At 34.0% G+C, this 12,051-nt stretch overlaps 1 protein-coding gene across 1 annotated transcript; it reads right to left on the bottom strand.

Annotated features, from left to right (window-relative positions):
* Positions 1-7,406: 7,406 nt before the first annotated feature.
* Positions 7,407-10,298, bottom strand: LOC142505744 (RING-box protein 1a). Its single transcript, XM_075618845.1, has 5 exons — positions 10,051-10,298; positions 9,875-9,925; positions 9,725-9,784; positions 7,786-7,857; positions 7,407-7,696 (listed from the first exon to the last, which is right to left on the bottom strand). The coding sequence occupies exons 1-5, from the start codon at positions 10,211-10,213 to the stop codon at positions 7,659-7,661; spliced, it is 384 nt and encodes a 127-aa protein (XP_075474960.1). The 5' UTR covers positions 10,214-10,298; the 3' UTR covers positions 7,407-7,658.
* Positions 10,299-12,051: the final 1,753 nt, after the last annotated feature.

The raw sequence follows: 12,051 nt of genomic DNA, 5'->3' as shown, positions 1-12,051 counted from the left end.
TTAGTTTTTTTAAAAAATGTAATTAACTTTAATTATATATGTACTTTTTTTTAACACTACAATCTACACAAATGCATAAAAACATAAAATCACATACATCACAAATTTTTCTTTAGAATTAGGTCTGATTTTAAAATTAAAAATAAAAAAATATATTAAAATTGATAAATAATAAAAATTTATTAAATAATAGTATTTATTATATCGGTTAATTCGGTTAGCCGATTTCAAAATTTTGAAAACCGTAACCGAGTCGAAATAACCGATATAACCGAATTCTTTTAATTTTAAAATCGAATTTTCGAAATAACCGAACCAATTTCCGAATTGACTCGATTCGGTCGGTTAATTCAGTCTAACCGAAATTTTGCTCACCCCTAATAATAATGTGTAGTTTATATGTTATCAATTATAAGTGTCTAATAAATTAAATGTGACTAGGAAAGTAAAAGCATTCAGTGAAAATTGTCGTCAATTTACATGAAAGAGGATAATAATCAAACAACATTGTAAATAAAAAGTTGCATATCATTGATTGTCATAAAAGATTGTAATAATTGAATATTGTAATAAAATATATGCATTATTGAGAGAATATGACAAATAACAAAAAAAAACAATATGATAAAAAATATATGAGAAAAATTTTAGTAGTCCAAATATCTTTTTTTAAAATTAAAAAAATATGTTTTTTCTAAATTAGTTACATATGCTAATTAACACGAAATGTCAAAATTTACAATACTATTATCATTATTTTTTGTTGAGTTAACTAATTTTATTTCAAATTATAATTACTTTCCCACGTGCAACGCACGTACATTATTTCTAGTATATATATATATACAAAAACTCATATAATACATGTTGGGATATTTGGTGACTCACAAGTAGGGAAGTAAACGGTCTAAACCAAGCCAAACAGTATCAAGTTTGAGCTTGAATCGTTTAAAATTGTTTGAGTCCCGAGCTCGATTCGAGCTTTTATTATCAGGCTCGAGCTCGGTTTGTAATCAAATTACTAAACACGAGAAAAGCTCAAGCTCGACTCGTTACACTTATATCACATTATAAATAACATTGCAATAAATGAGCCAAGTTCGAGCTTACGAGCCACCTAAACAAGTCGAGCTCGAACTCGTGAGCCTATTAACGAACATGTTAGCGAGCTCACGAGTCGAATATTCTTATGTTTGAGCTTGATTTGATTAAATTTTTCGATCTCGAGCTTGACTTGATATGATTAACAAACAAATTCAAATGAACTTTTTATCGAGCCGAGCTTTGAATAGCTCGCAAACGGTTTGGTTCATTTACATCCCTACTCACAAGTTGGCAAATAGACAAAATATACCAAGGGTTGGTTACTGGTGGTTATGGGCCACAAATATAAGTCAATTAGTTGCGGGCTTGGGTCATATATTCTGTTGGACAACTTGGAGTAACCGGAACACTGGAAACTCGGGACTATGCATATATAGTTGGATTCAGAGGCTGGGAAAAACAAGGAAAAGAGGAGTGAATAATCTCCTCGTGATCTTTGACAAAGAAATACACGACACAAAGAGAGAGAGTCGGAGTGGTTGAGGGATATAATCTCAATTGTAATTCAGTCTTTGTTCTCTCGGTTCTGTACTTGGAACTCTTTGTTGAAATAATAACAAAGAAGGTTGTTGTGTTCTTCCGTGGATGTAGGCTATTCAAATCCGAACCACGTAACTCGATCATGTTCTTTTTGTGTCTTTCATAATCTTGATTTCTAGTGAATTCTTGTCTGAGTGCACTGTAATTCTTGATCGATTGTTTCAAAAATTTGGCGCCGTATGTGGGAAACAAAGCCACGACAACCGGGGATCAAGAAGATGGGCTATATGAAACTTGATACCGAGAAGTTTCCAGGAAGCAACGACTTTGGCCTTTGGAGGATCCAGAAGAAAGCCATATTAACACAACAGAGGCTGCTAGAAGCACTAAAGGGAGAAGAAGCGATACCAGGCAACTCAAAGGAAAAGATGCACATTATTGCCAAAGCACAAAGCGCCACCATCTTGTGCCTCAGAGATAAACCTCTCAGGGAAGTTTCAAAAGAAACTTCGGCTGCAGGCATGTGGAACAAACTAGAGAATTTGTATATGACTAAATCCCTAGCCAACCACCTGTATATTAAGCAATGTCTATAATCATTCAAGATCGGAGATGAAAATAATATATCTGTTCAAATAGATGAATTCATTAAAATCCTGGATGATCTTGAGAACATATATGTGAAGATGGAAGAAGAGGATAAGGCTCTGATCTTGTTAAACTATCTCCCAAGCTCATATGAAAATTTACGAGATGCCATGTTATATGGCAGAGAACGGACAATCTCCCTAGAAGAAGTTCAGTCAGCAGTACAAGCCAATGAATTACAGAAGAAGATCCAATCTAATGGATATATGCAAGGTGAAAGTCTTGCCATTCATGTGAGAACTGAGGTGAGTCCTTCAAAAAATGAAAGAAACAGATCAAGATCCAAAAGCATAAATAGATACAGATTTTTCAATGTCACAAAGATGGAAATTATAAGAGGAACTATCCTGATATGAGAAAGAAATCATAAGATAAACCAAAAGAGAATGCTGAAGCTGTTGTGGCTTGTGATGACTATGAGTCTCCAAAAGTACTAGTAATATCATAACAAAGCCCTTGCAACTATTGGATACTTGATTCGGGGTGTTCATTCCACATGTGTCCTAGATCTTGGTTTGAAACTTTCACTGAAGTCGAAGAAGGTTTGGTACTAATGGGAAATGACATATCATGCAAAGTGAGGGGTATTGGTTTCATAAGACTCAAGATGCATGATGGAATGATGAGAATTCTAAGTAAGGTGAGACATGTCCCCGATCTGAAAAGAAACTTGATCTCCCTAGGGACACTTGATTCAAGTGGATATACCTTTAAAGCTGAAAGTGGCATGCTCAAGATTCGAAGGGGATAGTTAGTAATCATGAAAGGACTCAAGAAGAACTCTTTGTACATACTATAAGGGACAACTATAATAGGTAGGTCTTCTATGGCACAAACTACTAATGATGCATCAAAACTATGGCAACTCAGATTGGGACACGTAAATGAGCAAGGACTAGCTCACCTATCGAAGCAAAACATGTTGTGCGGAGATCAAGTTCACTGCCTGGACCAGTGTGAACACTGCATCTTTGGAAAAGCTAAAAGAGTACGGTTTACAAAAATAAGTCGTGCCACGACGAGACCATTTCAATATGTACACTCAGACTTATGGGCCCCCTCGAGAAATCCAACACATGCTGAAGGAAAGTACTTCATCTCAATTGTTGATGACTTCTCACGAGGAGTGTGAGTCTTTGTACTTAAAAACAAAGACGAGGCATTGATCAAGTTCAGAGAATGATTTATTGTGGCCGGAAACAAATAAGACAAGAAGCTAAAATACTTAAGGACAACTAATGGACTGGATTACATGTCACAACAGTTGCAGATCCAAGGGAATTACCAGACATATGATAGTTAGTGGCACCCCTCAACAAAATGGCTTAGCAGAGAGAATGGACCACACACTTCCTGAAAGAGTAAGATGCATGATGCTAAACGCTAGAATTCCAATGACCTTCTGGGGAGAAGCCATAACCACAGCATGCTACCTAATAAACAGATGTCCGTCTAGTGCAATCAACTTCAAAACTCATGTGGAATTGTGGAATAACAAAACCAACGAATTATTCAAAGTTGAGAATCTTTGGGTGTCTAGCTTATGCACATGTTAAGCAAGATAAATTGGAAGCAAAAGATAGAAGTTGCATCTTCATAGGCTACCCTGAAGGGGTAAAAGGATACAAAGTTTGGAATTTAGAAAGCATTGACCCGTAGCGTTTCTATACCAGAGATGTAACATTTTATGAGTCAAAAATGGGCTATCGGCAGGAAAAAATGCTTCTGGAGGTAATGGATTGGTTACTGATGATATACAAGTCGAGGTGAAGTCCTATAAAGACACCTCGACCTTTGAAAATTTGATTAGTAGTGAATTAAGTTCTGATCGAGAAGAACAAACTCATCAGACATAGCATGATTTGAGATCCTACAAGTTGGCCAGGGATAGACAAAGAAGGGAAATAAAACCTCCAGATAAGTTTGGCAATGCTGATATGATTTATTATTCTCTGATAGTAGTAGAACAATTGGAGCATGATGTACCGAGTTCATACAAGGAAGCAGTATCGGGAAAGAATGGACGTAGGTAGATCAAAGATATGGATGAATATATGACCTCTTTGTAGAAAAACAAAACCTTGAAGCTTGTGAAAAAACCTAAAAACCAAAGGGTGGTTGGATGCAAATGGATATATAAGGTTAAAGAAGAAATGCCTGGCGAGGAAAAGACGAGATACAAAGCACGGTTAGTTGCAAAAAGTTTCACTCAACAAGGAGTAGATTTCAAGGAAATATTCTCCCTCGTGGTTAAACATTCTTCTATCAAGATGATCTTAGACTTAATAGCATAATTAAACCTTGAGCTCAAGCAACTTGATGTAAAGATTGTGTTTCTACATGGAGAAGTCGAGGAAACAACCTATATGAACCAACCTGAGAGCAATGTCACTCCATAAACCAGTGGAAAGGTGTGTCTACTTACAAAGTCTCTTTATGGACTTAAGTGAAGTCCAAGGCAATGGTATAAGAGATTTGACGAGTTCATGTTGAACAACAACATCACGAGGTGCAGCTATGACAACCGTGTGTACATTTGCAAACAAAAAAATGAGATCAAAACTTACCTCCTCTTGTATGTAGATGATGTGCTAGTTGCCAGCACAAATAAGACTAACATGGAAACTATTAAACAACTTTTGAGCTCAGAGTTTGATATGAAGCAATTAGGAGAAGCTAAACGAATCCAAGGTATGGAGATTATGAGGGATAGGAAGAAAAACAGACTTTTCTTGTGCCAAAACTCATATATTTGCAAATTACTCCGATGGTTTAACATTTATGAGTCCAAACCAGTTGTTATACCTCTGTCCCAATACCTTAAACTGTATCAAGACCAATCCCCTGCTACTGAAAAAGAAAAAGAAAAAGAAAACATGCTACACATCCCATATTCCAGTGGAATTGAGAGTGTTATGTATGGAATGGTTTGTAATAAGCCTGATTTATTTATCTTACAGCATGAGTGTTGTGTCAAGGTATATGGCATATCAGGGCGAAACTCATTGCCCATTGGCATGCCCTAAAGGGAGTGTTGAAATATTTGAATGGGTCAACAAATCTGGAGAATCATATAGTTGTTTATGTGGATTCTGATTTTGCTGGAAATATAGACATGAGAAAATCCTTTTGAGATTTACATTCACTATGTATGGCACTACCATCATGAGCTGGAAAGCTACGTTACAATCCACAAGTTTAAGTGTACTGCAGTGTGATTCAAATTACACCTCATTTTGTCATTGTACGAGTGGTGCACTAATATAAACCTTCGACCATAAGTTAGAAGTCTAATTTCGAGATTTCGATCCCAAATAATAGAGAAAAAACCTCAAATCTCATGTAATAAAAAATATATTACCCACAATATTATATTTTAAGTTAGTTTCTTTAAACATTTCGATGTACTATATCACAAATAAAAGTTGCAATGAATTTAATTGACTGAATTATTCCTTAATTGTACTATTCCTGCAGAGGAGCTGAGGTGGGGTGGTTGTATGATTCAGTTAGGGGTGGGAAAAAAATACCGAAATACCGAAATATCGAAAAACCGTATCGAAAAAATATCGAACTTACCGAAAAAATCGGTATACCGATACCGTACCGAAATTTTCGATATCGGTATCGATACGAAATATTTTTTTTTCGGTATTTCGGTACCGAAAATAATTTTTTATTATTATTATTTTTTAAATTTAAGTTCGGTATACCGAAAAAACTTTCGGTATACCGAAAACATTTCGGTATGCCGACAATTTTTTCGGTATACCGACAAAGTTTTCGGTGTCGGTAAGGTACTGGTATGAACTTTTTTCATACCGAAAATTCGATATACCGAATTTCCGGTATCGATATCGGTATAGAAAAATTCCATATCGATATTTTCGGTACGGTATACGGTACCATAGTTCGATACGGTATACAATACCGTACTCACCCCTAGATTCAGTGCTTATTTTCCCCAACGCGGCCCCCAATAGCAGTTCGTTCGATCCTGGGTGTGGGGGCAGTGCCCACACCCCATATGAATAGTTGAGATTCCACTTCATGGAAAAAAAAAATTAAAAAAAAAAATTGGGCCAGAAAAAATTTCAACCATTGGATGTACCTTTGCAGGCAGTGATGGAATAATCCCCCAATAGCCACTAAATTATATTTTTTGAACATATAAAACGTCTGATTAATCCACGTAATCAATCGAATATATTCGTTCTGCAATATTCTATATTTCACCATCAAATATCTCATCAACCGATAGAATATTCACGAGTTTCACTGTTACTGTATTACTCATCGTTTATATTTTATTTAAATAAAATGGTTTTTACTTTTTAAAGTTTTGTTTAATATCATTAGTTTCATATACCATTTTCCTTCATTTTTTTAAATTTAATATCCAATTTATATATATTGACAATTATTAGTACTATTAATTTAATATTCAAATTTCATTTAAAAAGAAACGATACAACAAAGAAATCAAAGAATTGAAAAATTACAAACCAAAATACATCACATTAAAAATAAGCAATGTTTAAATTTTTAAAAAGAAAAAAAGAAAAAGAAAGGCTACATCCCACCTCTGCAGCAACAAATATATATATATATATATATATATATATATATATGTTTTGGAATGTCCAACGTGGGGGAAAAATGTTCTCCCGGCCAAAAGTCCTCCGTCGGAGGTGCTCTCAACTTAAGTATCAAAGTAAGTCTCGCAAGTTGAAATTTGAAACAAGAATTTATGACACATCTCTTATAAAATTTGATAAATCAAATTTCCCTATGGGAGAAGTTTTTTGTTTTCATTGTTACATATATAAAGACAATAATTACAAAAAAATAATATATAAATTATATTCGGAACCATGATAGGGCGACCAGTCAAGCATATATAATAGATTTGTGATTAACGTAAGGACAGGAGTTTAAATTCGAGTGATACCTCCAAAAATCAACTTATTGTTAAAGTCGGTAGGCAAGATGCAAACTCCTCGAGTAACTAGCTACATTTTTTTTAGAGAATGTAAAATTTAAGGGAAATTTTTGTCGATATATACCTAAAATTTACATCCTAAACGTTTTTCAATATGTAAGAAGATTCACGAGCTCGAGCTCGAACTCGATAGAGTTCAAACATACACAATTTAAATAAAATAAAACTATAGTATGGTAAATAATTATTAGTACAGGGGAAAAAGAGGCGTAACAAGTTTTGGGAAGCATCCGAAACCGTTGAAGTGACAGAGGTCAAATGATGCAAAATGATTCAAATAATGACATACACACATACAACAAAGTTGCGAGAATTCTAGATTTTCCATATTTAAAAATATACTTGATTATTAAAGTATCTTTCAATATTCCACAACTCTTTCATAAAATGAGAATGCCCTCCCACATTGATTCCAGCAATGGCTTTAGTGACCATACTTCTGAAACTCCCACTCACTATTGTCTGTCAAGTGTAGTTCGATAATAGAATCAGTGCCGGAGTAAACAAACCATGAAATACATGGAAAAATCTCAGAATGAGAAATTCCTTACCCAAGGGGCAAACTTGGCGAGTCTTGAGCCATCTGCTGATGCAGTGGAAATGGAAGGCATGATTGCAAACACCTGTGTGATCGCGAACCAAAAACATAATACAAAAATATTTACAACGCATTCATCAAATACCAAACATTAACTAGTTTCCGTCCATCTTATCGAATATTTGATCATGGAGGTGGGGATAAAGTGATCATACAGAACAGGGTATAAGATGAAATCAAGTGTCATAATTTAACTTGAGAGAAAAGGAAATTTTTTTGAATCTTCCATTTCATGCAGGATACAAAAGTGAAATCAACTGGAGGTTTTGGTATCGAAACCTGGGGAGGCATGAACTCCATTGCCAGGAGTGGAGAGTTATGTGAGTAATGGCGCATGTGGAAAGCCCGTGAAGGTAAAGGCTCAAGATCGAGATAGCTCATGGTCATTACAATTTAGCGTTCAGGCATTCAACAATAAATCATTATATTGATACCTTGATTAGTTGCATCAAATTTGAAACAACATAAAGCTTCTCACTTAGAAACTCATAAACAACCTAAGAAAACCATCTAAAAATCGCAGGAGAGCTACATGATATGGTTTCGACGAGAAGACCCGAATAAAAAGCTCTAAAATATCAGAACTTGAATAAATTATGCAAGCATGCAACATCATTAATATCTTTTGTCGAATTAAACACAAGCATATACTTGATCGTATGTTTCTCTACTTGGTACTATAGAGTGCAACAGTACTCAAATGTTAAGAGTTTGGCTCAGTGAGAATTATTCAAATATGTAACATAACTAGGGCCTTATATTTCAGTAGTCAACAAATTTGCACACAAAGACTATTATTCTTTGTAGAAACACAAAGAAAAAACACACAAGTATGATAATTTTTTTTATGAAAATCATATTAGAAAGGATTCTAAAACAGAATTGTGGTTGCAGAGGGAATAGTACAATAAAGAACATTGTAGGATATTAGGTTGTGGAAAACCGAAGTTTTTTATGGGTGTTGCAAGTAAGATTACGTTATATTCTAGCACCTTCTTCTGTATCTCATAGCTTCTAATACTGTTCATTCATTCGCTATTAGTTTTAATAAATTGGTATATCAAATGCGTGTCAGTATTTGGTTCTCTTGCACTTTAACATCCCGCTTTGATGGGGAGATTGATTGAAGGAATACCTTATTTCGGGTTGGTGTGACAAAAAAATTAAATTGAATCATCGGAAGAAAATATCAATTAATTCAATCACATCATTTAGTAGTTGGACTTTCACTCATTAAAATAAAATTGTTACAACTTTTCAAAACCTACGCATATAAAACGGGAATAATTGAAGATAAGCTCCTAACAGGGGAGAATAAAAATGCATATAAAATTCGCTGACTGATGCAAAATCAGCGTCATATTTGTTTCTATGAGATAAATAAATCAAAATGAGGAACTTACGTATCAAATCAAAGATAAGCATGCATGTCTATATAAAATTTCTGTGTGCACGTCCATTCAAGACACTAAGAAATAATTTGAAAAGCACAAGTAAACAACATGTTGCTGCATGGCTTACCAACTATTTATCTCTCTGCCCACCAAGACTAATATCATTTAATATAAACAGATAAAAAAATCTAGAAAACCGTAGAAACACTTCTCCATGAAGGATGCTTCTAACCAAATCTAAGTTTACAAAGATACATGCCATGAAACCTATTTGTAATGTGTAAGATTTACTGCACCAAGAATCAGAATGATCGCAGCTGCGCACATTATCCCACTAACACAAAATTCAGAACTTTAGTTAAGATACTAATTATTATCCTGTAGTCCATGTAGAATTTTAAAATGCTAAACAACCAAAATCAGCCAAAGCAAAACCAAAGATTCGCAATATAGCAACAGAAGAACAATCCAAATCTAGCAATACAGAGAAAAACATACCCCAAGCAACCGTGCACTCCTCACTGGTCGCACTAGCTTGATTAGCCTGACACTCGATGCCTAATAAAGATATTAAATCACAAACATTAAACAAACTGAATCGAAACAAAAACAAATAATCAACAAATAAAAACAGGAAACACAACTCACAAAGATCCATAATATGATTCCTGCAAATAGCACAATTATCAACCACAATATCTGCATAAAAATTAGGGTTAGTGTCCCGAACAATCCTGCAAACGGATCGAGAATTCGCGCACACAAAAGCTAATAATCAACAAATACAAGAAGATCAACAGATATAATCGGAATTCAGAGGATACCCCAAGCCCAGAGAGCGACGGCGTTCCACTTCTTGATCTCAAATCGCTTGGCTTTCTTGGCGGATAGCGACGGCGCTGACGTGGGAGCAGCGTTGGAGGGCCCAGCATCGGAAGACCCCTCTCCGGCGGGGATCATATTCACGTCGGTGTCCAACGACGCCATCTTCGTTCAGTTAGGGTATGCTTCAGCGCAGCTGGGATACTACTTGCGGCTCAAAAAATCAAATAAAGAAAAATATAAATGACGTCATCTAAAATAATCGTGCAAGATCAACACATATCATCGACCAGATCAGCACATACGTGAAATATAACTACGGTTAATTGCCTTTAACTCCCCAATAATCTTTGTAACTGAAAGTTTTTTGTTTGACATCGCGATAAAGATTGTGTATATAAGATAAATGGTGTCTCGAATATTGTAATAACTTGTGACAACATGAACTGGAATAATATAATACACAAAATCATTTGATTGCAAATTCAATTAAAAAAATGAGAATTGTTATGTAAAATCAAAGTTAAAAAATATCTAATTTAGGTATCCATTAGAATGAACTCTGCAATAGATCGAACACATAAATTAGATATTTTAATGTATGAGCCCGTTTGATTTCAATTTTCAGTACAAAAAATCCGGGTATTGTTTCATGGAATCAACGTATAAAAATATTTAATTTAGGTAATAATTAGATAATTTGAGGATTAGAACAAGTAAATTAGGTATTCAAATTGATGGGATCGTATTTGATGCCAAGGTTCATCGAAATAGTTCCATGCCTGGTTTTTTAACTTGGATATTTTATACCTAATACAGTTGCCTCTCGATTGATTTTTTTTATTTATTAATATTTATTGTATATTTTTAGTTAATATATGATAGGGAATATCATGAATATAATGCCATCGATAGTTTTAATAGTTTTTAGGTATTTTTTTGCTGGTATTTGTTGATGTAATACTAATATATATTTACACAATGTTATTGATTATAAAGAATTTAACATGAAAAGAATAATAGTTACAAAGAATTCAAGATTGATTGTAACTATTAGGATTTGTAACATGTTTTGCAATATTTTAAGTATAATCTTCAATTAATTAAGCACTAAATACAATAGATCGAGTATTATTCTAGACGTTCAACATTTATGCTAGTATATGCTAAATTTATTATAAAAATACTCATTTTCAGATAGAAATGTCTCTAGTTCCAGGGGTTGAGCATATGTAGGATTGTTCACCATGGCACAAGCGTTATTTGACATTTTTATTATGATATTTTTATGAAAAAATGCATGGTGCATTGTAGATTAAGAGTAGGTCTCTTGTGAGACGGTCTCACGAAACTTTATCTATGAGACGGGTCAACCCTACCGATATTCACAATCAAAAGTAATAATTTTTCAAAGATGACCCAAATAAGATATCCGTCTCACAAAATACGACCCGTGAGACCGCCTCACACAAGTTTTTGTTGTAGATTAATGCCTATTTGTGAACTTTATACCGAGGAAGTCTAAAATGATGTTGATGATTTTAGGACAACTAGCACTTGTTTTTATCTATCAAACAAAAAACGTTACATAAATTATTATTGACACAAAATTATGTTAATTCCGGCATAATATATCTTAAATTTAGTATAATTCGTCTACAATTAAGTACATGACTTGTATATTTGAGCATAAATTATGAGGAGTACCCAAGTCGTCTGGGTCTAAACTCTCATGAACGCTTGAGTGAGATTTAGGAAAACAACTTCTTACAATGATTATATTTATCATATAAAATGAACTATGTATATATATATTTTTTTTTTGAGCAAATGAACTAGGTATATTATTATTGACACAAATATGATAATTCAAGCATAATATATTGCAGCTACATTATAATTTTTTTGAACGTGGACGAATAACTTAGATATTTGAGCATAAAATCGTAAATCAAATCTAAATCATCTTGATCTAAACTCATGTGAATACTTAATGAATAAGA

This window comes from Primulina tabacum, chromosome 10 (genome assembly GCF_025594145.1).
Source record: "Primulina tabacum isolate GXHZ01 chromosome 10, ASM2559414v2, whole genome shotgun sequence".
Lineage (NCBI taxonomy): Eukaryota > Viridiplantae > Streptophyta > Magnoliopsida > Lamiales > Gesneriaceae > Primulina > Primulina tabacum.
Note: the sequence above shows the minus strand (reverse complement) of the source record. Positions and strands in the feature narration are given on the sequence as shown.